The sequence below is a fragment of the Zonotrichia albicollis genome, chromosome 1 (genome assembly GCF_047830755.1).
Source record: "Zonotrichia albicollis isolate bZonAlb1 chromosome 1, bZonAlb1.hap1, whole genome shotgun sequence".
In the NCBI taxonomy this organism is placed as follows: domain Eukaryota; kingdom Metazoa; phylum Chordata; class Aves; order Passeriformes; family Passerellidae; genus Zonotrichia; species Zonotrichia albicollis.
Window position 1 is genome coordinate 40,934,731 of NC_133819.1, and position 25,675 is coordinate 40,960,405.

The 25,675-nt window shown below is 37.3% G+C and overlaps 1 protein-coding gene across 12 annotated transcripts in view; it reads left to right on the top strand.

The window, feature by feature from the left end:
* RBMS3 (RNA binding motif single stranded interacting protein 3) overlaps positions 1-25,675 on the top strand; it is a 707,096-nt gene that overhangs the window by 558,012 nt on the left and 123,409 nt on the right. For all 12 annotated transcript variants that reach the window (XM_014274144.3, XM_026799147.2, XM_074538955.1 and 9 more), the window contains one exon: positions 7,827-7,906. In XM_014274144.3, the coding sequence (XP_014129619.1) occupies positions 7,827-7,906 (80 nt within the window). The remainder of the gene's footprint in view (positions 1-7,826; positions 7,907-25,675) is intronic.

Below are 25,675 nucleotides of genomic sequence, written 5' to 3' on the forward strand. Positions count from 1 at the left end.
TCCATGCTATAAACTCTACACATCTGCCTCTGCCTCACCCCGGCCCATGATTTTTATTTCCAGGCCATTTTACCTGCCTTCAGACTCTCCTTGGGAGCTGGCATTCCACAGGGCTCACACTGCTTTGGTCTTTGGCAGGGCTGTTTCTGTTGACACCTGCAAGGAGAAGCTGAGACTAAACACAGCCTATCATAGAGCAGAGAGAGAAATGAGAAATAGGAGGGGACAGAAATGCTTACTAGAAGTAGGATATTGGAAAAAAGGAGGCACTTCTTTGGGATGTGAAGCTTTGAGTTCAGTCTTTTGTAAGATTGCCTGTTAAAAGAGGGAATTACACTGTTGGTGCCATTGCACAGAATGTTGTCACAATGCTTAAATTTGTAGGTGTTTCTCTTAAATACCTGTTGCTGGGAGTTGTCTAATAATTTCCGCAGCTGATCTTTCATTTCAAAAGTGTAAGTGTATTCTTCAGAGCTTAGAACAAAAACATGGTCCTTCATCCAGAAAAAAAAAATCAGCAAGATGAAAGAGAGCAAAACAATACCAAACAAAACAAAAAAAAAAAAAAAAAAAAAAAGGAAAGAAATCCACAGAAACTGGATTTGAAATTTCAAGATATAATTTTAAAGTTGATATTTTATGAGTTTGGCAGACAACATTTGTAGTGATGTTGATGGTATGAGTAAAAAGCAGAATAGAGATAGTAAGACGGTCTTTGAGGGAGGCTGGAATTACTGGATAGGAGAAGGTATTGAGAGCATGGAGGGAAATATTTATCTTCATCCCAAACAAGTGTTGCCACTTAAAAAGAGGAACTGTATGTGCTGGAAGACTTGGATTTCCACAGGCCCACAGAGGATAAATTCCAGATGTTAAGGTGACAGAAGATAAAGGAATGACAAAATCACAGTGGAGGCAAAGCAGTGGTGCTGTTTGCTAGGAGGAATATTTAGAGAGAGAGATTTCTGAGGATCAGTGATGTTGCTACTTTGGAGACAGAAGTGTCAGCAGCACCAGGGGATAAAGAACATTCAGGCAGTTTAGGGATGCATTTGTGAAGAGGAAAACTGCTTTGTTCTTCCTTATTCAAGGGTTTAATTGAAGGTGGTTGAAAAGGTGCTATAATTTAGCTTGAATAAATCCATCATCTGGGATGGTAGTTCAGGCTTAGATATTATAAGGATCATTCCTACTTTCAGTCAGAAGAATGATCTGTCATATCCTGCATCTTACACAGGAAATTGCTTTATAATTTAATATCTCAGGTGAAACTGAGATATTAAACTGATTTCCAAACTAATTTGGAAGTCCCAAACATGCTCCAAAGACTTTGTGTGATATCTGTAAAATATGTCTGTGGTGATATTTTTCCACTGAAAGGCCTCCCTGGAAAAGCCTCAGAGCAACACTGCAGGGTGGTGGGGACGTCTGTGTGGGGATGTATCTCTGAGACCCTCAGATTTCCATCTGCTGTGGCACCTGAAAAACTCCAGGGAAGGACATATGGATCATACATACGGATCTCTAGACAAAAATCAATGGGACTCCATAAGATGAAAATGAATATGCAGCTCTGAAAGGTGATGAGGGAGGAAGCTGGAAAATTAGGAGCCATCAGATAATTTGGCTGAATAATTTGTGTAATCCAAGCCTGAGATACTGTGAGTTTAACTGAAGAACTTCTAGGACTTTGGAAAAGGGAGTAATGAGATATTGGTGTATACCTTGGGGAGGGACTTTACTGGTACCACTGAATCAATGAAATAAAAATTGCTTTTTATAACCCCACAATAAAATACCATTCAAGTATTATTTAAGTATCTTCCCTAAAGAGATAGTATTGTTAATAATACCGTACACAGGTTTGTCACACTCAGCTGAACAGCAGAACAAGCATTTTATAGGTCTTTTTAAATGATAAAGTGCAAAGAAAGAGTTAGAAACCACTAACTTTTTTATTTTGTTTGCTGTCTTGTAACTTAAAACGACCTTGCAAGATTCCTCCCACAAGCGACATTTTACAACGAAGTCATAAGCTTCTGAAAACAGAAATTTATGATGGAAATGCTGACAGTCAGACAGTCAAGTATTGCACTGCTGGCAGGCACCAGTATAATACTTAACCTGAGACTGTGAAGACAGTGGCATAAATCAGCCTAGGTCTAGGTGGAAATGGCTGTGTGCTCGTGCTGTTCTTTTCCAGTAACACAAGAAAATCTGTACAACACAAATGGTTATAAAAAAATGTTATGATGCTGTTCCCAGCAAATGACCAAAGTCAAGAGATTCTCAATTAGCTGTCACCTCAGAGCAAAGGTACACATCAGGGAGATGCTTCCATCCCTTTGTGACCTAGCTGGGGGTCTGAAGTGAGGCATTTAAACACTGCTTTTGGGAATTTGGGCTTCATCCTCATCTTTTCCCTACCTTATTATTCTGGGAAAGCTTCTAATGGGTTGCTTTTCTTTGCTTTTTCTATCTTTTTTACTAAACTTATCTCCTGCTTGTCCCCATTTTACATGTCTTAAATTTAGTCTTTGGAAACAATATTCAACTCAGCAACTAAAAGGGAGCAACAAAAACTAGGAAACGAGATTTTGAGCCATCACAGGATCATTATTCTATTTATAGAAGCTCTGCATGGATTTCAGTAGAAATGGTTATGCTCCAGTTTCCACTGATGTAAAACTAGAGAGATGAGCCTTTAATTTCTGTGGTTTTGGTGGTTTTTTTCCTTAAAGGAGGCTGTGCATCTTTCAGAGGTTTTCAGGATAATGTATATGTAATGAAATTATTTCTTCTGACCCAAACAGGTTTCTCTATGGAGAGCAGCCCCAAAGAGGTTTTGGGTCTCTAGAGTTTTTTTATCTCTAAGAAAAGATAGTGTAGTGCAGAGATGCTCAGGCAGCTCACCTTGGCATAATGGGTGATGCTGCAAGGTACAGAATGAACCACATCTCCAGAGGAAAAGAGTGGTTTCTGTAGATTTTTTATATTTATCTGAGAAAGTAAACAACCTCCTGTTGTTCAAGCAGACAGCTGAAGAATATACAGGCAAGATATGTTGGGAAAAGATATAATTTGTGAGCCATGAGGAGAACTTGTCAAAATAAATGTCTTCTTAGGCTGTGAGTGGCAAAGGGAATAGCTTTTTTCCAACATAAAATGGGTTCAAACCAAAAAGCACAAACATCTTGAAGCAATCTCTTACTGACTGAAAAGTTGGGGAGATGAGATACCTAAATCTGTTACAGGGAAGGAGGAAATCAGGTTGCAGCCACATCAGGGTGTTAGAATGCCTGGAATTAAATTAATAAAATAAATTTAAAAACTAGTGAGTGTATTTCCATGGAAGGATGAAAACCACAGGAAACCTCATGCTAATCAAAACTATCTTGTTTAGAGATACTCTTTAGAGTATTTGAGACCTGTAGATAATTTTGCCTCACATCTTTTATATCCTAGCAGTTAAAATACTACCTGTTACCTAATATTGAGATAATGCTCATGTCTTACTAAAATAAGACTTTCAGAAATTATTCGGAGACATCAACCAGAAAAAAAGGACCACCAATTTTCTATCTAATGTTTGCCAGTGGATCATCTTCCTTGCAGTTAAGTGTTTCTGCCTAATTTCTCTTTTGAATTTATCTGGTTCTTGCCACAACTTCCTCAGGAAGAGTAAAGAAGTCCTTACTCCCTGGTTTACTCTCCTCACAAAGGTATTTATGTGCTATCAGACTGCTCCTCTAGTCATCTCCTTGATGTGCTAAAGAAATTCAGTTCTCTGGTGTGTATTCTAACTATGGTCTCCATTCTTTGGGCTCAACTCACTGTACAATACTGTTACTACCTACCTGCTTCCATCTTTGCAAAATGCCTTAAATAGTAAGGAAACATTGTTCTTTTGTTCTTGAAGATTTATTATTCCCCTCTTCTAAATGTAAACAATATTATTGTGTTGATCATAACATAAATGTGGGAGTAACAATTTCATCTTTAAATATTTATTTTGCATATTAAAAAAAGTAGTCCTAATTCTCATTTACATTATTATTATTAAGTAAAGTGACTATAGGATATATGCAAACCAAACCCACACTTTTCCACTAAGTGGTAATTACATGGTACTGAATATTTCTCAGGTAATAATTATGTAATTACCATGGTATTCCTTATATAAAAATTTTATTTAGTTGTTTCTTGACACTGCATCAATCTTTATAATAAGCATGTATAAGAGCTTTAGGTAGGCAGTTTAAATAATTTTTATTTCCTCTTCTCTTCTCTTCTCTTCTCTTCTCTTCTCTTCTCTTCTCTTCTCTTCTCTTCTCTTCTCTTCTCTTCTCTTCTCATTTTATTTTCATGTTAAATGTTCCCTATTACTTCTAACAGCACATAATGACTACTTTGGTGCCATTGGTGTCTGTCGAGAGATATATAATACAATTTTAATATTATAAAATAAATTATTTTAATTTTATTTCTATAATATAATAATAGAATATAAATATAATAAGTATTTAATAGCAAGATCTGAACATCAAATTATTTGGTTTTGATATTTGTTTAAGCATCCACTGTTTAAGTTTGTTTGGATTTTCTTTTCTTTTACTTTTCATATTGAAGTATCTTTAGTTTACAAAGTATAGCTAGAAAAAATAATAAAAACATTCTTCAGATTTAAAAAAAAATTACTTCTTTTCAAATTGGACAGAATATGGACAGTCTCATTACTTATTTTGTATTTGTGATCCCTACAACTTAGTTTCCAGAATTGGGAGATATACAGACACAGGTAAAAATAAATTATCAATGTTTTATTAGTTCTTCTGGGTTTATATAATTATCTGTACCTTTTAAAAATTATAAAAACCTATGATTTGATAATTATTTTTTTTTCTGCGGTGCACTCCTGGTTAAAAATAATATTTAGTTGCATTATGATTATCTCCAAATTTAATTTAAAGATGAATTATTGTTTTATATCCTCTTAGGATAAGCACCAAAAATATACAATTTAAAGGAATTTGAAAGTGACACTTCACAAATTACCTAATGAGACCAAATTTCTATTATCACGTGAAGCTGTTTTCCTTTCCTTTCCAGCAAGTATTGAATATCTGTCTCTTTCAGTAAAAGTTCTGAAGCATCGAGGATCTTTATCTTTTATCCAGAATATTGTATTTTGTCATATTTTTGTTCTATCATTATGAAAGGAATGCCAATATTAAAAAATGTATTCAATTAAAAAATATATTTAAGTGTGTTCTTCCCCCAAGTTTACCTGTGCTCAGCTGACATTCTTTTACTGAAAACCTTTTAGCATATAACAATTCCATTAGTGATATTTTTATTAAATACCAGTCTCAAGCAACATTTTGAAACATTGCTAGCTCGTATAAGAAGAATAATTCAAAGTACATTCTACAATAGAGGAGTGCTGCAGCTTTCTGAAGGAAAAGTAGGAGGAATTTATTAATGTGGACCTAAAGAAAGTGTATTTTTGGGATCTCTGCCCAGATACAGCTCATCTTTATGGATAAAACAAGAAGAGGAGTAATGTGTGAATCTCTGTGTGTGGATAGATTAAACTCGTGTGTAGGTGCCTGCCATAGACATTGACACATAAAAAACCACATAAGTGGCTAATATTGGTCTGAATTTTGACTAAACTAAACCCAGGGTCTTGTTAAGTCAAGAATCAGAATTTTGCTAATATATCTGATTGCTCTGTACCCCTAATTTTTCCCAGTCAATCAGTGAGCTAATCATCCTGAAGAACTCACTTTGAAAGGTTCCTTTCTAAGCAGAGGGATGTTGTGGACAATTACAATTCTTGTTTTGGTGGCCCTGGGCTGGAAGCCTTCCTGATGAGTGCGTGGCTGCCTGGCCAGCCTCTGCCCGGCCGGGGGGAAAGGCCACCCCCAGGGGCAGAGTTGCAGAAAGCACACGAGGGCTCAGGTGGGGCGGGCAAAGGATGGATGCAGTTGTTACTCAGCAACACATCTGAGGGGAGCATGCATAGAGGGCTTTGTCTATTGTGCTGCCTTTTCAGGCTGAGTCGATAATGCCAGTGTCGGTTTCAAGCGAAGCGTGTGCCAGATTACAGATAGCCAGCAATGGCATTTGAGAGCCGTTAATTGTGAAACTTGAGAGGAAAATGTGCACATTCTTTTTCAGAGTGCTATTAGAATTATGGGCTTTTTATCCCAGAACACTGTGGGTTTCACTTTTATTCTCTTCCCACATAAAACGCATGAAGTGCACTGAGTCTCTTTCATTTGGCAGCTTATATATTGCATTCTTTGCAGGGATTGCTTTGGCTTGTTAAAATGTACCCCATGTATTAAAATGAAAGTGTCACTGCTGTGTGGTGCAACATAACATGGTTTGACACCAAGTGCCTGCAGCTACAGAAAACAGACTTTTATTGCATTTATTCTTTCAGAGACAAGAGTCTCTAAAGGCTCAGCGCAGACATTCGCTTAGTTAAGTCTGAATGAAGCCAAAGCGAACAATCTAAGTCACTGTCTTTGTGCTTGTAGAAATGGCCCAGCCCACATGATACACAGTGATACAACCTGGAAGGGGAAAGTTTTAATTTCATCTGAAACAATTGCACAATAGACTGCCTTCCTGAAAAAATTAAATGGGAAATTTAGGGCTTCTTTTTTTTTTTTTTTTTTTTTAATTTGTGGTATGGTGTGGTTTTTTGGACTCGAGAAGAATTTTATCCTGGGAGACAAACTGCTGCTATATGTGAACCACTCTTTCCCCAAACTGTGTGACAGAAAGAGTAGTGGATAAATTCATTTTAAAACTATCTAGACTGGTGAGAAGTAAGCAATATATATGTCAGCAGAGTTATTTTGTGGAGAATACCTGGAGGTACATACTGGTGCAATGGAGGAGCATTGAACATGGTTTTTAAACACAACTTTTCTAGGAAATTACCAGCTTTCCATTTCTCTCTTTCCTCTTTTCAAAATTTCTAAACCCCCTCTGTAGCAAAGTTAACGCTTTTTCTGGACTTGTATGCAGTTAATTTAGAAGATCTGAAGCAATAGTGAGTTTCCAGATGTGGTATAACCATGGTTTGAGGTTTGACTAGTAACTCTGTATTCTTACAATTGTTCAAAAATACATTTACCAATTCACTGTTAATATTTTAATATCTCAATGCTGAAAGTTATCCTGAACTTATAGAAGATAAACAGTAAGGAATGTCCTCAGCTGGTGTTGCACATAAATTACTTTCTTCACCCAGAACTTAGCTCTATTTTGTAATAGTCATATATGCATTGTCTTTGGTTTTACTATAAAGCCTGTCTTTTGCAGGTTGTTTTCTTAACATTGTAATCCTTAATAATTGTTGTTTAATCCTCCGTGTTCTTCTCCAAATCCTGCAATTCACTCCTTTAAGCCATTTGAAGTTATTTTGGGTGCAAAAGGAGTCTAGAAACGTGTCCATTGCTTTTCCAAGCAGCACGTGAGAGCGTAAAGGATGTCGTTGTTCTGGGTGATGCCCTGGAGCCGGAAGGGGTCAGTTCATTGACAGGGCCGTGCTCGAACACAGCTGGGAGCGCAGCTGCAGGCAGGGAGGGTGGCAGGTCCTCCTCAGGAGCCACACTCTGACCTAATGGGCTCAACCAGTTTCTCTGCAAAAATCAGCAACAATAGCTTTGAAGGTATCTCTCAGCATCTGTGCTTGTCCTTTTATTCTCCTCCTGCTTTTTTGGTTTTTTTTGCTGACTGAGTGCTCCCATAGCAGTCTAGTAACACATATTGCCTCTACCCATATCCCACTCTCTTCTCTTTTCCAGAATGGAGTCTACAGAAAAATGTGAAGTAGTAATTCAACATTTTAATGGCAAATATCTGAAAACCCCACCCGGTCTACCAGGTAAGTCTAGCCATCATTGTGAAATTTAAAATTCACTGAAGAGTTTAGAATACAGAAATACTGGAATTTATCTTGAGAGTGGCTTAAATTACTGTCCCTGCTAAGAAGGCATGTAATCTCCCTGGCTGAATCCTATCTTTTATGACCCATAGCAGCTTTTTCTTACCCTGGTTTGTATGTTTTAAGCATTTGTGCCTGACAGCAGCAAATTTAAGAACATGAAATTCATGTTGTCTTGCTGTGTCTTTTTCCTTTTGAATGTGGTTTTCGTGACGTTTTCTTCGGGTTTTGTTTGGTTGATTGGTTGGTTTTGTTTGGTTGTTTTCCTCAGTTAGTATAGCGGCCACATAACTAAATGTCAATGTTTTTCTAACTAGGAATATAACCTATATAAAAGCTTGATTATCAATTCATTATTGATTATAGCTTTATTATTGATTATTAAATATCCAGGATTTCAGGTTGTAGCAGCTGTATATTCATCACAGTTACCACTTAGTATTGCTTGCTACTGTTACCTGTATTGACAGCAGTAGCTGTTAATACTGAGGATATTTCAAATATTGTTATTTTTTCTTGCCATAACTTAATGAAGCCCTGACACTTTCTCACAATACCCCCAGAACACATTCACTGGTGTGTCTGTGCCACATTGAAAGTCAAATTCCAGCTATTATTTTGCTTTTCAAATCTTTACCTATCATCCATGCATTCATCAGCTGTGCAAAGTTTAGTGATCAGTTGCTCGATACTTACTACTTGACAAGACCTCTCTAAGGCCGCAAATTTTCAAGGATTTCTCCTGAAGGGCTGCATTGAATGAGCAGGAAATGCTTGCAAGAATTGTGTCCTAAGTTATCTCCACCTTTTTTCCCCCCCTAGCTTCCTTTAAACTATTTCCTTTTTTAGTTACTTTCATTAAATTTCTTCTTATTCATTGCCTGGTTCTTTATGCAGAAGATGTACTGAATACTCTTAATTAAAAGAAAGCCATCTGCACAGCTACAGTGTACAGTAATTGAGTGCTGCAATGTACATATAAATTTTAGTCATATCACCTTCCTGAAAGAAGATAAAGCTTTTAGTACAAGCTGCAAGACTCCATATTAAGACTGCTTTTTCAAAAGTAGTCAGTGACTATTTTTCTTAGCACTACCTAGTAAATTGCACCACCAACTTTGTCAAGTAAAACAAACTTGGGCTGCGTAGAACAATGGGCTGAGCAGCATAGGCAGAGAACTTTAACCTTTGCCTTGCCTTTCTGTGTGCACACTTGGAGTCCCAGCAGTAATCTGTTTAATATCATAGCAGCACCCAATGGAAAGAGTGTGAATAGCAAGGAGTCAGTAAAGGCTGGCTTTGTCAGTATAAGTCTGTGTGCTCCATGGTCACATTCCCAGTTGTCTCAGAGAGGACACATCATTAAATCCAGCATTAAAGCAGAATATTCTTAGAGAGCCTGCTAGAGACAGAAAGCTACATGGTAAAGAATGACAGCTATGAAATGAAAATAATTTTCTTTTTTTAATTTTTAAATAATCAGAAATGTACTGGGTATTCAACATGAACAATGTCGTACATCGAAACGGGTTTTGATAAGATAGCTTATTTTACTACTTGATTATTTACTTCTTATTATCTCATTTCAAGAGATACACTGAAATTGGATTTTAATGGCTATAACTTTTGATGCTTTCTTCAAGGACATGAATCAGTTCTTAGTTTCTTGAGGAAGAAAAAAGATGCCCATGTGAAAAGATTGTCTACTCTGTTTCTCTCATGATTGTTGTTGTCAGATGGAATTTAGTTGCAAGAATTATTTGGGAAGTGACTATATTAAGGGTTTTAATTTACCTGAGTGCTGTTCAGATGCTGATATAGCATAATGCAGCTTGGGAAAAAAAATCACTGAACCATTAACTGAACTCACTCAGCTATGCAGGAGGTATCTGTAAGATCCCATTTTGTCCTCGAGTTTTGGGAGGCAGATTTTGTATCTCTGAACACAGGTACTTAGAACTTGTCACAGGGTATTTGGTCCACATAAAAGAGGCTGTTTGTGCCTTGTTATTAGAGTAGGTCACTCTTTAAATTCTTAATTAAAAGATTTGTTGTATTCATTCCTCTTCTTAAGAAGCCAGGGCATAAACATGATCACATTAGCAGTGGGGTTGATTCAAGGGATCATTTACATTTTATCCAGTGCAAAAAATTATTCACTCCTAGTTTTTTCTTGTTGTAGATTCCTGTTAAGGCTTGTACTCAATTTCTACATCTGTGCTATGAACCTGTACTTAAGCCTCTCAGCAAAGACAGAAGTGTCTTGCATGAAGCAGGAAGGAAAATCAAGTCTCTTAATGTACTTGGAAAATCACAGTTATAGTCTGAAAAGGATTCTCTGAGCATCTCAGTAATTGGCATGGAAGGAGAATCATCTTCAGTTTATTTATGTGACCTCTTTATGGATATCAGTTAAAAAACAAAGAGAGCATTAGTGGAGATATGCAACACTGTCTGTTACTAACTCTGCTGCTCAAAGGCCTGATCTTAATGAGAGCGAAAATGGATCAATACTTTTAGGGTTAAATTACATTGATTTTGGATTTTCAAATGGATTTCTTTCAGGTGTGGCAGTGAACTGAAAGGGTTTTTTGCATTTATGTCCACATTTCTCACCTAAGCTCTAATGTTCTGGTTCAGGTTTACCAGCTAATAGAAGGTTGCATGAGGCCCATCAGGAAAGGAATCAACCTGGCTGTTGGCCATGTGCTACTGGCCTGAGGCAATGGGATTATGGACCAGACAAATCATTTTGGCAGCTCTCCTCATCCCTGCTGTCTTCCCCTGCTGAGTTCCCTGAGATGTGATCCTGGTGATGTGTCACCATACATTCTGTGGGACATATGTTTGTGAGATCAGCATATTTAAATGATAAAATGCTCGTGTGCTGCAGGGGTAGTTTTGTCTGGTTACCCAGTCATGATGGAAGATCTGGAGTAGGTAGCTTTCACATGATGTTGAACTGCCCATTAGAAAGACTGGGCACCATAGCTCTGGCTTTCATGCCAGAATAAAGTTATACCTTACCTGACTTAGTTATACATTCCCAAAGAGTTATCTCAAACATTAATTTTGAATAGAAAGCTCTTTTTCAACTAGTTTTTTTTTTTCTTGGCAAATGAGATGTAAACGCAGTTAAATTTTTTTAATTTGGTTTTTCTTGTTGTCAGGTTTAGCGTTTTATTATTGTTCTTGTAAGTCAGAAAAAAGTTGCAAGAGAGTTAAGTCCTGTGTACCTGGATGTTTGAGCCTAGCCAAGAGTCACACATCAAAGCTAGCCCAGGCCAACAATGCAGCAGGAAAGCAGTGTTACAGCTGGAAGGAAAGGAGGGCACACAGGGCACCTTGGAGGCTCTGTCCTTTGTACCTTCTGAAAGCAAAACCACAATCACCCTCCTTGACTTTTTAACTTCAATCACTGTTGTTTCTTAAAAATTGTTGAACTGAGCACTTGTAGCTCCAGACCGCTCAGCTTCAACCCAGTGACAATGTAAAGGTTATTTTCTGTCTCTTGAAACATTTTGATGGTCAGTTGTGCAGTGCCTAGGTAAATTGAGCATCGCTGTGTCTGTTAGTGAATCATTCTCATTAAGGGGCCTTCTCCATTCAGCTCCTTGGCTTCATTCCACTCCAGAAGGAATTGCTCCACTCTCTTTCTTGCTCAACTAATAAGCATTTCATGATGTTCAGTCTTAGATTTACAGTACAAAATAATTGGTTGTTCCATAAATAATTAGTTAATGTCTTAGCATTTCTTTCAGACTGAGAAAGCACAGTCATCTGCAAAAATCTGCAAAATCTCAATTTTTGGCAGATTTCATGTCAACTTCATAAATATTCTGAGTAGCTCTGAGTGATTATTATTTTAGTGGGTTTTATTTGTGAGAGGTTTTTTTGTTTTCCCTTTATTAGCATTGCTTCTCTGATGTAAATAGACCTGCACAGCCCAGTGGGTGTATTTTCATCCTATAGAGAATTCAGCCTCATGTGAAACTAATGCTATAGGCCCTGTATGGCCATGCTGAAAGTCAGCAAATGAATTCTGTATTGCTCTAAATCTCCATCGAATTGTGAAGAGCATTACTAATAATGCAGGTAGTTCTCTCCCAGTCTTTCTGTACTGCATCTGTTTTTGATGGTGAATAGGAGACTTCTTATCAAATCCTGCTAATTTATGACATTTTGCAATCACTGAATTAAATTAAAATTTCCTAGTTCATCCCTCAGTAACAAGTTGGCTTCAGTTTCGATGGGCAGGTTTAGGGAATGATATTTACACTGTTTTTGTTCAGTATCCTTGGATGTTTTTAAGTAATTAATTTTCTCTTTCTGAATGACTGCAAAAATGCAAACATTCCTTACTTTTCTCTGGAATTTCACAGGAACATGTCTCAATTGTGGTAACTGTCCTCTGCTGATACGTCCATTATACTCCCTCACAACATTTTCTAGTTGTTACAATACTTCCTAGATTTAATTTTCTTTGCGTTGTCAGAGGTCATTGGGCCAGTTACTTTCTCAGAGAAAATTTAAAGTAAATGAGACGCATGGATGCTACATTACATGGTCAAGAATCCTCCTTATCTTATTGCTAATTTAATTACAGATATCTAACAAAAAGAAAGAAGAGGGAGCTATGATCCTTGTGTACATTAAGAACCCCACAAGTAACAAGTGACTATCATTTTTATGCTGACTTTTACTTGAGTAAAAATTCTTAAATAGAAAGAAATTATCTGCAACAATACAGATGTATTTGCAAATATCTCATATCTTGCTTTAATCATTACTGGGCATGCTTCTTTTTTTTTATTTTTGAAAGTGTTCCAAGCACTGCATTGTTATGGACTCATTTCACCAAAATCAATTGGTATTTTCTGCCTCTCTACTTAGTTTAAATATTTCTTTTAGGACATCTCTCAGGTTCTTGCACCACAGAGAGTAAATTCAAATAGCTAACCTTTGTTTCAGAGAAGTAGACTTAGAACTTGGAATACTCTCTTGAGAGCAACATGTTTTCTAGGATATTGTGCCCTAAATGGTGATGAAGGAACAGTATTCCAGTTGAGGGTTAACTGTGTACTGGATATTAACAACATTTTCCACTGTTTTTCTCTTAGTATATGAACAAATACTATCGTGTTTGTCATTAGCGATGCTCTAAATTGCTTTTCTGAGTGAATGAACTTAAAGTGTTTTATTTGATAGCTTTTTAGACCCTGTCTCCTGCTGTTTTTTAAAAATACTTTCTTTATTTAATTCTCTGTTCATTTATATAGATAAAGCACTGACAAACTCTTCCAAATATTTCTTCTTGGGGCATTTGCATAGCTGTCTGTATATATGTATGTTTTTTGACATTTTAAAGTAGATAAGGCAACAGCCAAAACTATAAACCAGGTATTGGTTTGTAGATATCTTAAAACATTTGTTGAATGCTACAGAGAACTCAAAATAAAGAGGATTCTACTAGATTTTCTACTGGTAATACTCAGTGAAGCTAGTTTAAAAAGAGGGTTATCTTTTACATATTGCTATCCTCAAAAATTTTATTTTCCAGATTTTCTTACTTGTATTCTCAGTTCCTTTCATGTATATGATATTCATGTTATCTGAATCTTTTATCTTGTCTAACTGAATTCTAAGAATTCAGGTTTGTAAATACTTCCATTGTTATCTGCTGACTGCACTATATAAATTATTCCTCATTGTATCAGAAAATATGATCCTTGTAAAGACCTTCATAAAAAGTAACAGTTTAACAAATTTTCTATTTATTTTTCTCGTTTCCAATTTCTGGCTGTCATTTTTTATGGGATTGCTGTTATCTTTCACTTTCTGTGCTCTATAAATACACAAACTCAGCTCATTGTTAGCAGAAATTTCTTTTACATCGCAAACCCTCTGAATATTCTTTTAACTTCTGTTAGTTTCATCTTCTTTGCAAGTCTTCATCTTTGACAAACAGTTAAAATCTTTAACTCCTGTTTGAGTCTTGGTGGTGACAATGAGGACTGTGTAACCCCTGTCCTGCTTTGGGCCCCATGTGCTTCCCATGCCCTCAGCAATGTGCAGGTGCTGTCCCAAGCTCAGCTCTCTCTTACAAACAGTTCTGTGCAGAATGGGCTCTTTGGACCTTTTGCTGGGGTTGTGTTGGATGTTAAAAGGTGCCTGGGTGGTGCGTACAGAAGAGAGGGTCCCTGCGGAAATAATTTCATTTTTCAGACATCACATAGTGTTTAAGATCACATAGACTTTGCAGAAGATGGTCACAATGAAGGACTTTCTAACAAAAAAACTGCAGAATGGGTACTGAGTTATTGGAAAATATAAAACCTTTTGCTTAGAAAGCAGTTCCCTGTTTAGATCTGAGTGACTTTGGTTTTTGGCTCGTGCAGGCTTCTATGATGTTGCCAAAACCTCATCACTGCTCCATGTTTGCCCTCCCTTTTACACTCACAGCTGTCAGACACCACCAGCACAGGCTCCTGGCCTTATCCTCCTTCCAGTACTTGAGCAGACATCATTTGTAGTTAATCCAAGGTGTAACAACTCTTCAGCAATAGATTTCCAATAGCTTTTGACTTCACCTGAAATCAAGTGTTTCTTGGACTTTCAAAGTTTTCTTCCTTTCAAAGACAGCCTTTAAAATCTGATGATACTTGTTTTGCTACATGGCATTCTTAAGAATTTCAAATGTGAAGTGTATCATTTTGTGCCGCTGAACAAGATGGGGCTCTCTCTCTTTAGCTCCTTTGGGGTTTTTTATGTAACCTTCAGTTGTCCTTACTGTGCTGATATTGCTGTAGGTGCTTCTGGTTCCATATCACATATTTCCATGTCATGATGCAAAGATACATTCCAATTTCCTAGGTCTCTTGGATCTTAAAGATTGTATATTCTTTAGATTCTTTAAAGGCAAGGGTTATTTTTTCTAAAAAGAAAAAAAAAATCCTACCTAGTCAAGTTTTATGTCATTTCCATTTGGTTAGGAGGATATGGACATATTTATTTCCTTAGTAAACCCCAGTAGTTGGTACACACTAATGTCCTGGAGGAATGAGGGCTGAGCCAATTTGTGTTTTAGATATTAAGAAGTATGTGCCTATGTATCAGTGCTAATCCATATAATTTGAGCTCAAGAAGAAAGCTGTGTGAGGGAAGACAGAATGTTACCATCACCTAAAGCCTGCTTTTCCAAAAATACATAAAGTTGTTGATGATGGGGACAGTGTCAAGATCTGAAGTGCTTTATATTTATGTTGGGTTTCATTTGATCTTGTACTGGTCTGGAAATTCCTAGGAAAAGAAGGTATCTTTTTGTATTTCAAAAAGCTATATGATCAAATGCTGAGTTTTGTAATCTAGCTGTATAATTAGGGAGAAAGTATTTTACAGGGTTGGGGTTTTTGTATTACTTTGTAAGAAGAAATGCATAAGATCAGTTTGTTTGTGATATCACAGTAATTCAGGTCATGATCTATAAAATAGCATTACTGCAGTTTGGATCAAAATCTTCCACATGGTTTATAAGAATGAAAGTTAGAGAACAATATGACATATAAATGAGAGAAGATTATTCCTTTTTTGTTATTCCTGCCACAGTAGCACCTGTCATATCTTTCCTAGATTTCTAAAAGTCTGCAGCATAAACAGAACTGCATTCCTTTCTCATTCATAATATCTGGTGACAATGAAGTCTGCCACAGTTTATGTAAACTAATTTCAATATATACTTTTCTTTCTTCTTTTAACACATGGGCATTATTTGCTGTTAAGAGTGACTATGTTAATCTTCTAATTCAGAAAATCCATTCCCTTTATGAGAAATGGTAGATGTATTTGCTTAAGCATAAAGAAGTCCCTTCTGTATGCTACTGCTGCATACCCAGCACAGCTGAGAGTGTGTGCACTGAATTCTGTCTTGCCTCATACATCAGCAGGAGAAGTGTCGACAAGTTTCTGGTGCAGGGACAGTGCTGCTCCTCGGATGCGCCTGTAAAATCCGAGACAAGACAGACGAGTTGCGCAGGTGTTATGGCAGGCAGAATTTATGAGCCAGAAAGATTCACAGCTTGAATTTCAGACTGTTTAGGTCTAAAGGGCTGGCAATTTAAAACAAACAAAGCAAATAAATAAAAAAACATGCAAATCAGAGCATGAAACAATGTGGAACATTGCAAAGTTATTTGTGCATGATTCAGATTTCAGGGAGCAATTCAGCTTTTGCATCAGCTGTGGCCAGCAGTGGCACAACTCCTCCTGTTTCTTCTTCTCCTGCATTACTTTATTAGTCCCTTCAGGACACTTGAAATGATGGAGTACATCTGCTTTGCAGACCTTACTGCTGCAGTATGGTGTTGTCACACCTGAGCCAACTAGTTTAAAAGTCATTTAAAAAGCCAACTTGAGCAAGGCTGAGCACAGAGTAACCACTTGAGCTCATAGTGTGTTATGCTCAATAATAATAATACCCAGCAAGTGGTTTGCATGATCTCATGGGTGGTTTTTTTTTTTTTAACTGAGGAAAATTATTTCCCTTTCAGGCCTTTCATAGAAGAAATCTTCCTTTCCTCCTCCCTCCCTCACACTTTTCCACTTGCTTACACATGGAACACTTTTAAATTCAAAGTGTAGAGAAATTTATGTCAGAAGCTTCAATCTTCTTTACCTTTACCCTGTAAATTCCAACTAAGCTGAACAAAAAAAGTTTTATTGAAGCTTAACAATGTGCAAATAGATATTTTTTGACGCACTCCTTTGTGCACCTGTATTTCAACCAGAAGTGGAAGCCTCTATGAATGAACTTTTCAGATGTCCCAATAAAATTGGAGTATTGCATTTTCATGTTTTGGAACACCACTGCAACTCAACAAACATCCAGGAGAGGTGCCTGGAAGTGCCCTTGGGTGGCAGACAGCCTTATGGAGGCTTTCAGCTGGGTCTGTCCCATCAGGGCTGGTACAGAGAGTTTTCTGCAAAGACATTTTCATTGGCAGAGCATGTGAAAAACTTGGTAGCTGGAAAGAGAGGATTCATATCCAAGCTTCTGAGTACTTGTCTGAACAGAAGTCATCCTGCAGGTGCTTGGTGTGTCCTTAAGCATTTTGGGAAAAATTTGGCCCTCATGCCTTTAGGAAGGTCTTGGTAGTGAGAAAGAGGGTGTCACTGGAAGGGGAAGACACATATAAGGGGAAAAATTCCGCAGGGCCTGTCCTCCCTTTGTAGTCTTGTCTTTCTGCCACACTGTGTCCCTTCCTTCAAAAGTAAAACTGTCCCTGGCACCAGAGGAGCATTGAGGACTCTTCTGCAGGCCTTTCCCCAAGCATGAGGTGACATGAAGTGTCTGAAGTAGCGAGTGAAGAATTTCCCTTTGAGATTCATCCTGACACAGATCAGGGGTACCACAATAGCAGTTTCCATATGTTTTGAATACCAGAACCTTCTCGCTCCCTTCCCCATATGTTTTGAATACCTCACGGTATTCAAATAAGTATGCAAGGAGCCTCTTGAAGTCTCTCTTTCACCCTTCTCCTCGAATGGTGCTGCAAAACACAGAGAAAAGCAATCCAGTCTTGAAAGTAATGGAAGAGCAGAAGGCTAAGATTCTATTTGATTTTTTTATTTGTTTTTCCCAGCAACGATGTCATTGTGCTGGTCAGCAGTCCTGAGGAGCTGTAAAAGCCCCATTTCTTAGTCATTTCTCTGAGCCTTTCTTTTTTGAATGGCAGCATTTGATCACAAGATCATAGAAAGGTCTTTCCCAGGTTCAATCACAGGAACTTGAAAGAAGGGCAAAGCAGCCTACATTTTACTTGGGCTGCCTCCGTGTCTATGATGTGTCTGCAATTTATCTTCTACAATGTAAGAAACATCAAGAGGGAGGGGAAAGGTGATGGATATCTGATTTTACATTTGTCCTTTTTGTTAAAGCTCATTAAAGCAGCATTTTATATGTAGCCTTTACCCTACCACCCAGTATATAATCTTTCTGTATATAGTATTTTTGGAACTGCTGCTGTTCAGCAAAAAAAAAAAAAAAAAAAAAAAAAAAAAAAAAAAAAAAAAAGATAAAAAAAGGGCAAAGGAGTAATTTAACTTTTAGATTACACAAATATGGTAGGAAAAATAACTGTCAAACACCAAGTTTAAAAATCCTTACTTCACATAAGATTTTTACATTTCAAAAAATGCAAATTTTAATGACAAAAGAAATCCCCTCAAAACAACTAAAAAGGTATATATCCCAGTTGTCATGGATGGCTCTTCAGTTACAGTATTACATTACTGAATATAATCAGCATCCTTCTCAATTAAGTTACTGATTGCACAATGAATTCTGAGCCTTGTTCTGATTCTGAGCCTTTTTTCCTATTTTTCCTTCCCTTTCCTTCTTAATTTTTTTTCCATTTTTCCCCTCACTCTTCCCTTCCTCCCATCTTCCCCTCCTTCTCCCTCTATCTCACATTCAGTAAATACTGTAACATTGTGATCGTATGTGAAGCTTTTTAGTTCAAAGCTTATACTATTAAAATATGAAATATGCATCCAAATTAAGAAAATATGACCCAACAGCTTCCTAACTGTATTCTTGTCTGGATTTCCCTTTCCAACCTCACCCATGGTAACAGCATCATGAATGAGCACCTGCCCTACAAAGAAATTCTTCATCAGCTGAATTTTACATTACAGTGTAATGAAAACCTCAGCATCTGGAATTTTCAAAAGAAGCTTGGTAGCACAGGAGTAAATATATTGCAAGAATCTGCATTTCACTAATGTAGGAGTTGATGTCATTGGTTATTTTCATCTCTAATTAATCTTATTTCAGACTAGCCTCAAGGGTGGCTCTAATACAAAGCAGGGGAAACTGAGCTGGATTCTTTGAAAGCATTTGTCTTGAATGTGAGCAGTAGCACCAAGAAATTTACCTTTGCCTTAGGAGGCTTTAATTCCAGCAGGTGTGTGGTGGATACAAGTTTAGGTTAAGCAATTCATTTTCCATATGAGTTATCTTTACTTTAGCATAGTGCATGCATTGTAAGAGGAAATAATAATTAAAAAATTATTAAAAATTAAAAAATACAAACTTTTGTGTGGTTAATGGCTTGGTAGGCAATTTTTAATTTTTATATGTTTTGCCAGCCTGTAATTTCAACCAAATAGTCCTTTTGTGTATAACATGACCCAGGTTACTGATACAGCATTAGGAGCTGCATCCCAAGTGGGATTTAGTTTCAGTGCTAATAAAATAAGAGCTGTAGATAGGAAATTATAGTTGAAGGTGGGAAATATGGAAGATATTGGGATTGGGTTATGCCTTGAATTTAAAGGGTTTTTTTTCCCACGACATTGCTTGTTTCCTGGCTTTGGAAGAGTAAAATATACTCAGCACCACTAAGAATATACATAAGGGGTGGTCTGAATCAAGATTCTGCTGTTCTGATCATTTTGTGTGATCATTGACTCCAGAAGGTTTTTCTGAATGCCAGAGTAGTGACATAAAGGAGGTTTATTCTGTAAGTGTGTTGCATATTACTCCTCTGATATCTGTTACAAATTTAACATTTTGGGCATTTTTTGAATTAGTTTGAGTGAGAGCTATGTCAGTCCCAATAATTTTCAGGGATACTTAGGTATTGAAGTCTTTTAGGCTTAATTGAAACTATTGACTATTAATCAACATTAATGTAACCAAGTGTATGAAAATTAATAGATAGAGCCAGACTGTCAGACCTAGGAAATAAAACTGTTTCTTCATCCAACAAAAACAACTTGGAAGCTGAAAGCTTCTATTTGTCACACAAGAAAGATCAGCTCAGGGTCAGGAAAAAGATCCACCCTTCCTTTAACTCAAGAGTTTCAAAAAGATGCTAATTATATTGATTTTGATAGTGTTTTTTGTTCAACAGATGTTCTTCTCCTAGGAAATACATAGAGACCACCAACATACTTCAAACAGACTCCCAGAAAAGAGCAGTTCCCACATAATGGCTTTCAGTCATCACTGATGTGTCTGAATCAATGGCTAATTTGTTATCTCATTACCACTTCTCATGCATCAGATCCTGTACCTAGAAGTGATCATGAAAACATTTCTGCCTGATTGCTACGTATTTTCCAATAACAAACACAGATTCTATTTATTTTCATGCTTCTAACCTTTTGCAGGGGGAAAACAATACAGGCAGAGACTAGTGGTAAGTGCTGTGCAAGATTGCCATTGTAATTAGTCCATTTCCCGGGAACACAATGATTCCCAAGCAGTCCAGTCTCAATCTGAAACCTGTAATAGTGCCCTAAGGAGGTATCGGGAAAGGCTTTAGCCAGCACAAGTACATTTAATAAAACTAAGTGTGGCTGTCAGAACTTACAAACACTAGTTAAGAAATCAAAGTAACTCTGTTATCTAACACAGCTGATGAATTCCAGACTGGGGTGGTTTATGAGCAGCATCTAAGAGGGATGTGGCAGGGGAAGATGAGGCAGGGGAAGACACAGTGCTAAGTTCATTGGGATGTCAAGTCCTACTACAACTATGAGCAGAGACCTTTGGAAACCAGACATCATGCTTTCTGTGAGGGAGTTCAGCTGTTAGGAATATAGTATGTTTGGTCTTTGCTTTAATCTGCATTTAAAATTTTTTTTAGTGTTTCTTAAACAGCAGTTTTGTTGGTAAGAGCTGGTTTAACCTGTGCAAGCAACTACTCGGGAAACAGCTGCCTGCATCTCACTTTCCTTGCACCTTGCAGAGAATATCTCGATTAATCAAAAGGTTGTCCATCACTCTTCCCTGTTCCCAGCAGGCTTAGTGCAGTGTGTCTTCCCTGCAGCTAGCATTGCCTTGCTGTCACCGTCTCTTTTATGCCAGCATTTCAAAAATTTCCTCCATGGGTTTTGAGCAGCCTCATCTGCACAGAACTTCTTGTAAATACAATCCTGCATCTCCATGTGCTGTGCCTGCAGCACTAGATCAGACCCTGTCTGCATCTTGTCACTTATCCTCTCCTGAAGGAAGAGTTTTGCTGGATGATGACACAGCACAGATTCCTCCACTCTTGGTAGGCAGACTGGGCACCAATGACTTTAACCTACAGCCTGTCTGTTGTGTCCTTTTCTCAGTGCAGAGTCAACAGTGCTTAATGTTTCAGCCTGTGACAGGTTAGACAGCAGAAACCTTCTGTTTTCTGATAACCTCTTTTGATAACAAGTTTTTTGTCATTGGAGCTAAATCTGTGTGACAGTTAACTGTGTTGGTATATCCCTTTTGCTTGGGCTTTTCAAGTTCTGATACGTGTGAAATATGCTGACTTGAATATGCCTTGCATTGTTGCTTTTTGTAGATGAAGATACAGTCCAACAGCCTAGGAAAATCTGAGTTGTGCTCCCACCTGTCATGCCAGAATTGTTGGCAGGCCCATTTTTCCATTAAAGCTGATTCTCTCAGGATTGTGTGTATGTATAAATATATATATGGAGTTTATTTTCCCCCTGAAATTTCATTGATGACCTTGATTGAGAAAGGTTTCTTAGCACATACTTAAATAATCCCTATTCAAATTTTAAATAAATGCTTGATTTTTTTTATCTGAATAGCAGTGGTCTCCTGAGTCTGAACCTTCTGTATATATATTAAAAGAGTATTTTGGTAAGAGCAAAGTTCATTCTCTAACATCTGCCAAGATTTTGAATGACGGTTTTTATCTTTCTCTTAAAGACAAATGAAAATTAAAAAAATTTGGTTAGCTCAAAATCAATTTGTCTGAATTGGTTGAGCAAGCCAAGAACTCCTCTGAATCGCCAAATCTTTAGATGCATATTGGCATTCACTTACAGTAAAAACAGTTCTGTTCTTTTTATACTCAGAATGCTTTGGACATTTTTGTTTGTTCAATATGCATCTCTATTTCCATTCTGTTCAATGTATCTAATATTTTACCATCTTAAAAATTAATTAGCTCACAGAATAAAATACAGAAAATCTTTGGCCATTCTTTGGCAGCAAAGGTGAGACCAAACAAGAGAAGATATGCAGGAAGTTTGGAGTGCTAAGAATAATAATTAATGCATAGCTTTTTTGTATACTTTTTCACTAATGGAGCTCAAAAGAAATCTGGTTTTTAATCCTACATCTTAGTTCAAGCTCATTAACTCTTCTTAAAGTCAGATTGTGTTCATTTTGATGGTTTTGATGGATTTTATTTTGGTTTTAGTGATTATAAATCTGTTTTCCTAGGTAATCCATTTTAAGGAATTAATTTTCCTGATATTTTACCATTGTGTTCTGATTTTTGAGAGAACTGCTGCCTGCATCTTCTGCATATTCTGCATACTGCTTTTAATTTGTTGGCATATGCTTTTGTGCTGAAATACCTGTCTTTTAGAATTAGATCTCAGCTGAGCTGGATAGAGAATTGAGCCATGAATGTTAGCATTCATTTGTCTTAGTTCATTTTTACAAGCTTCTGCAATTGAGCTTAGCTCTTAGCAAAGGCCTTGTGTTCCTTTCAAGAGGATATCCTTTTGCTCTTGTGGCACTTTAAAGGTCTGTCCCCAGTATCTGCCAAAACCAAAATAACAATTCCTAAGGTATTTCCTGTTTTCTCGTGTTAAGAGCTCAAAAGCATCTATCAACTTAAAACAGTTCCTTCTCTTCCGTGCTAGCTTTTAAAAGTTGTGTCAGTCTTAGAAACATCCAGTTTTCAGAAAGTCCCCTTGACTTTGACATCCGGATAGATTTTTCTTTTAATATTCAGTCTTTAGTTTCATACTTTTTGCCGTGCACTGAAATTTTTTCACTCCTTGTTGCCTATTTGGAAATCACAAAGCTCTATTCCAGACAAAAAGACAATCTTTAAGATGCTCAGTCTCCTCGTTTGCCAAAATTAGAAACATGCTTAAGACTTTTGCCAGATCCTGGATTTAATTTCCTGGTTAAAGGACTTCACCTTCCTTTTTTCCCAAATTTTTTATTTTTTACCTTTATTTGCCTTTAAATAGTTTGCTTCTTTCCCTGTGCAGTGAGATGGCAGTTCAGAGAATTTCTTTGGGCTTGTGAGCTCACAGGAGGAGGATGCTGGGGAATAAGCACTTTGTGGCATCATCATTGCTTTCCCATGGCTCTTACTGCTTGGTTCAGAGAAAAGATTCTTATCTACTCTATTTATATTCTTCATTATAATTATTGGGTTTTTTTCACTGTATAAAAATAAAAAGGGGTAGGTTTGGAATCTCTGACCCCTAGATTCTAAGTAGTATCATTTTAACAGCCCACAAAAAAAATATTTTTCCTCCTGAGACTCTGCTTGTCAGAGTCCAGTACTCTCTGATCTAGTTCCTTCAGACTTTTCACATGAGAAGAGTTCACATGAGATTTGTTTAAAGATACTTGACATTATGTGGGGTTGTGATTTAGAAGAGTAATACACTGAAACTACAACACAAGCATGATATGGCAATCGTTTTACACAACAGAATCAGAATAGAAGCATGATTCCCAGGGCCAGTCTTATGCTGCACTGTCAGGATGCCAAACATTCCCAATCACTGCAGAGGAGCATGTGGCTCAAAGCCAACTCAAACCTATTGCCTTTTTTTTTTTTTTCCCCAAATTTCTCTTATTAGCTGCCTGTATGTTACACTTTACATGGGCATGAAATTTGTAGACATTTGCTGCGTGGTTCAGAAAGACATTTACACCCTTTGGATTGAGTCAGGGAATTCCATTTACACAAACAGGTGATCTACTCAACTGATAATGCTCTTTGTCTAAAGCAAAGGGCTCTTTACCTTGTGGGTGTCATTTGTGTTGTGTTCAGTTTAGCTTTCTTAACAAGACTGTGCTTGCCTGTATATTCTTCACTGAACTTCATGAGGACATTCCTCACCTGTGCCCATCTCCTAGCCCAAGAAGGACGAGCTCTTGGTCAGTGATTTTCTGCTCCCATCTCAGGCATACATAGAACCACAGAACCCTCTTGCTGGCACAGAACTCACCAAGCTCCTCGTCCTTGTAGCACTAAGAAAACTTGGTAAGTGCCAGTCCTGGCCTACAAACTGTGGCCAAACAAACTGTTAAATCTCTTCAACGGGTCTGAGGCGGCAGGAGTGTTTAATGTTCTAATGCAAATGTAGGGTTTTGAAAACATTTGATGTTACATTGGATTTTGATTTGTAAGATTCGTGTTGCAATATGTGGAAATCAAAACACAAGCATGATGCAGCAATACACAGTATTGCTGTAATATGCAATATTGAACTACAATACAAACCTGATTCCAAGTGCCTATGGTTTTTTGCTCCACCATCATAAAGAGGGACGTTTTGTCTTCATTAAAGAAGTCCCAAACACAGAATAAAAAAGAAGCCTGGAAATCTTCAGATGGCCTGCAGTCTGCAGTTAATAGTAAGACTTGAGGCAGTCTTATTATTTGTTTCCTAACAGTTTGCATTCTTCTGCTTTGTAAGAATCAGTGTTGCAATGGTTTTTTTTTCTTCTACTAAGACATAGGTCTCATTTCAGCCACTAGTTCTGAAAGAAAATTCTTTAAATGTCACTAAAATCAAGTCCTGAAGTTGTTGGGGGAAGAGGAAAGCCTGCATAATGCCCGGAGTTATTTGGAGATTCAGAGTCAAAGATTCTAGGGTAATTGTGCGTGACATTTCAGATCTGAGATCTGTCTGCTTCGGGAAGGGGGACAGCTCACTTGAAACATTTCCCAGGATCAAAGCTTTTTCTGGCTCCATCAGGAGTTTCAGGTTTAAATGGCAATTCAGTCAGATGTATTTTGTGCCATCAGCATGTGGATGCCAGCTCAGCCGTGCAGGAACAGGGTGGCTTTGTGTCCTCTGGTGGGAAGTTACACCGCTATGTAAGGCTGCATTTGGTTAATAGAATATAAAATACCATATGCATTGTTGATTTCTTAGGCGTCATGATTGAAGTGAGGCAAAAGCAAAGCCATGAAAGTTAATTTTCAATTTACCATGCTAGAAAAGGAGAGAGGGGAAGTAACCTGGATAAGATGTGGGAAATACAAACCATGTCTGCATGAAGCTATCATAACTTTTGCTATACTTGTGAACAGTTTCTGTAGTCAGCTTTTAAGCTGACTAGTTTCATGGTCAGCTTTTAAGCTGCAGCCAAAATGTGGAGAGCAGTGAGCATTGTGCATTCCATTTTCTGTGCCATTGTGTTGGAGCCAGGGGTGTCTGATGAAATCTCATAATGAAACATGTGAATGCTTTGAGCAGTTGAACACAGTTCAGCAGAGCAGAGCTGAACTAATGTGGACTGCCTGTTTGCCAGTAAACAGATAATTGCACTCTCTTGTTTAATTGAATTTTCATGAAAGTAAAATAGATTTTGGTAAAGTCCACCATGAAAATGTGTTCTACATGTTGATCCTCTATATAGGAGATCAAGATACATGGAGAGAGGGAGGGTGTCTATTAGATACACAGATAAGGCTTGAGGTTAAATTGTTAATACAATTTCCACATCTCATGCAATTTACGTTTTTACACAGAAGGTTTTCCATTGCTGCTGGTGCTGTTATCGGTAGCTATCTCTTGACAGATGGATTAGAGTCAAGGAGCATTATTAGGCCACAAAAAGTTCTTTTGTTTTGCAGAACAACCTTGACATGTATCATTCATACGTGGTTAGTTTGCATTTCTTGGCTACCAGCCATTCTAAATAGTAAAGAA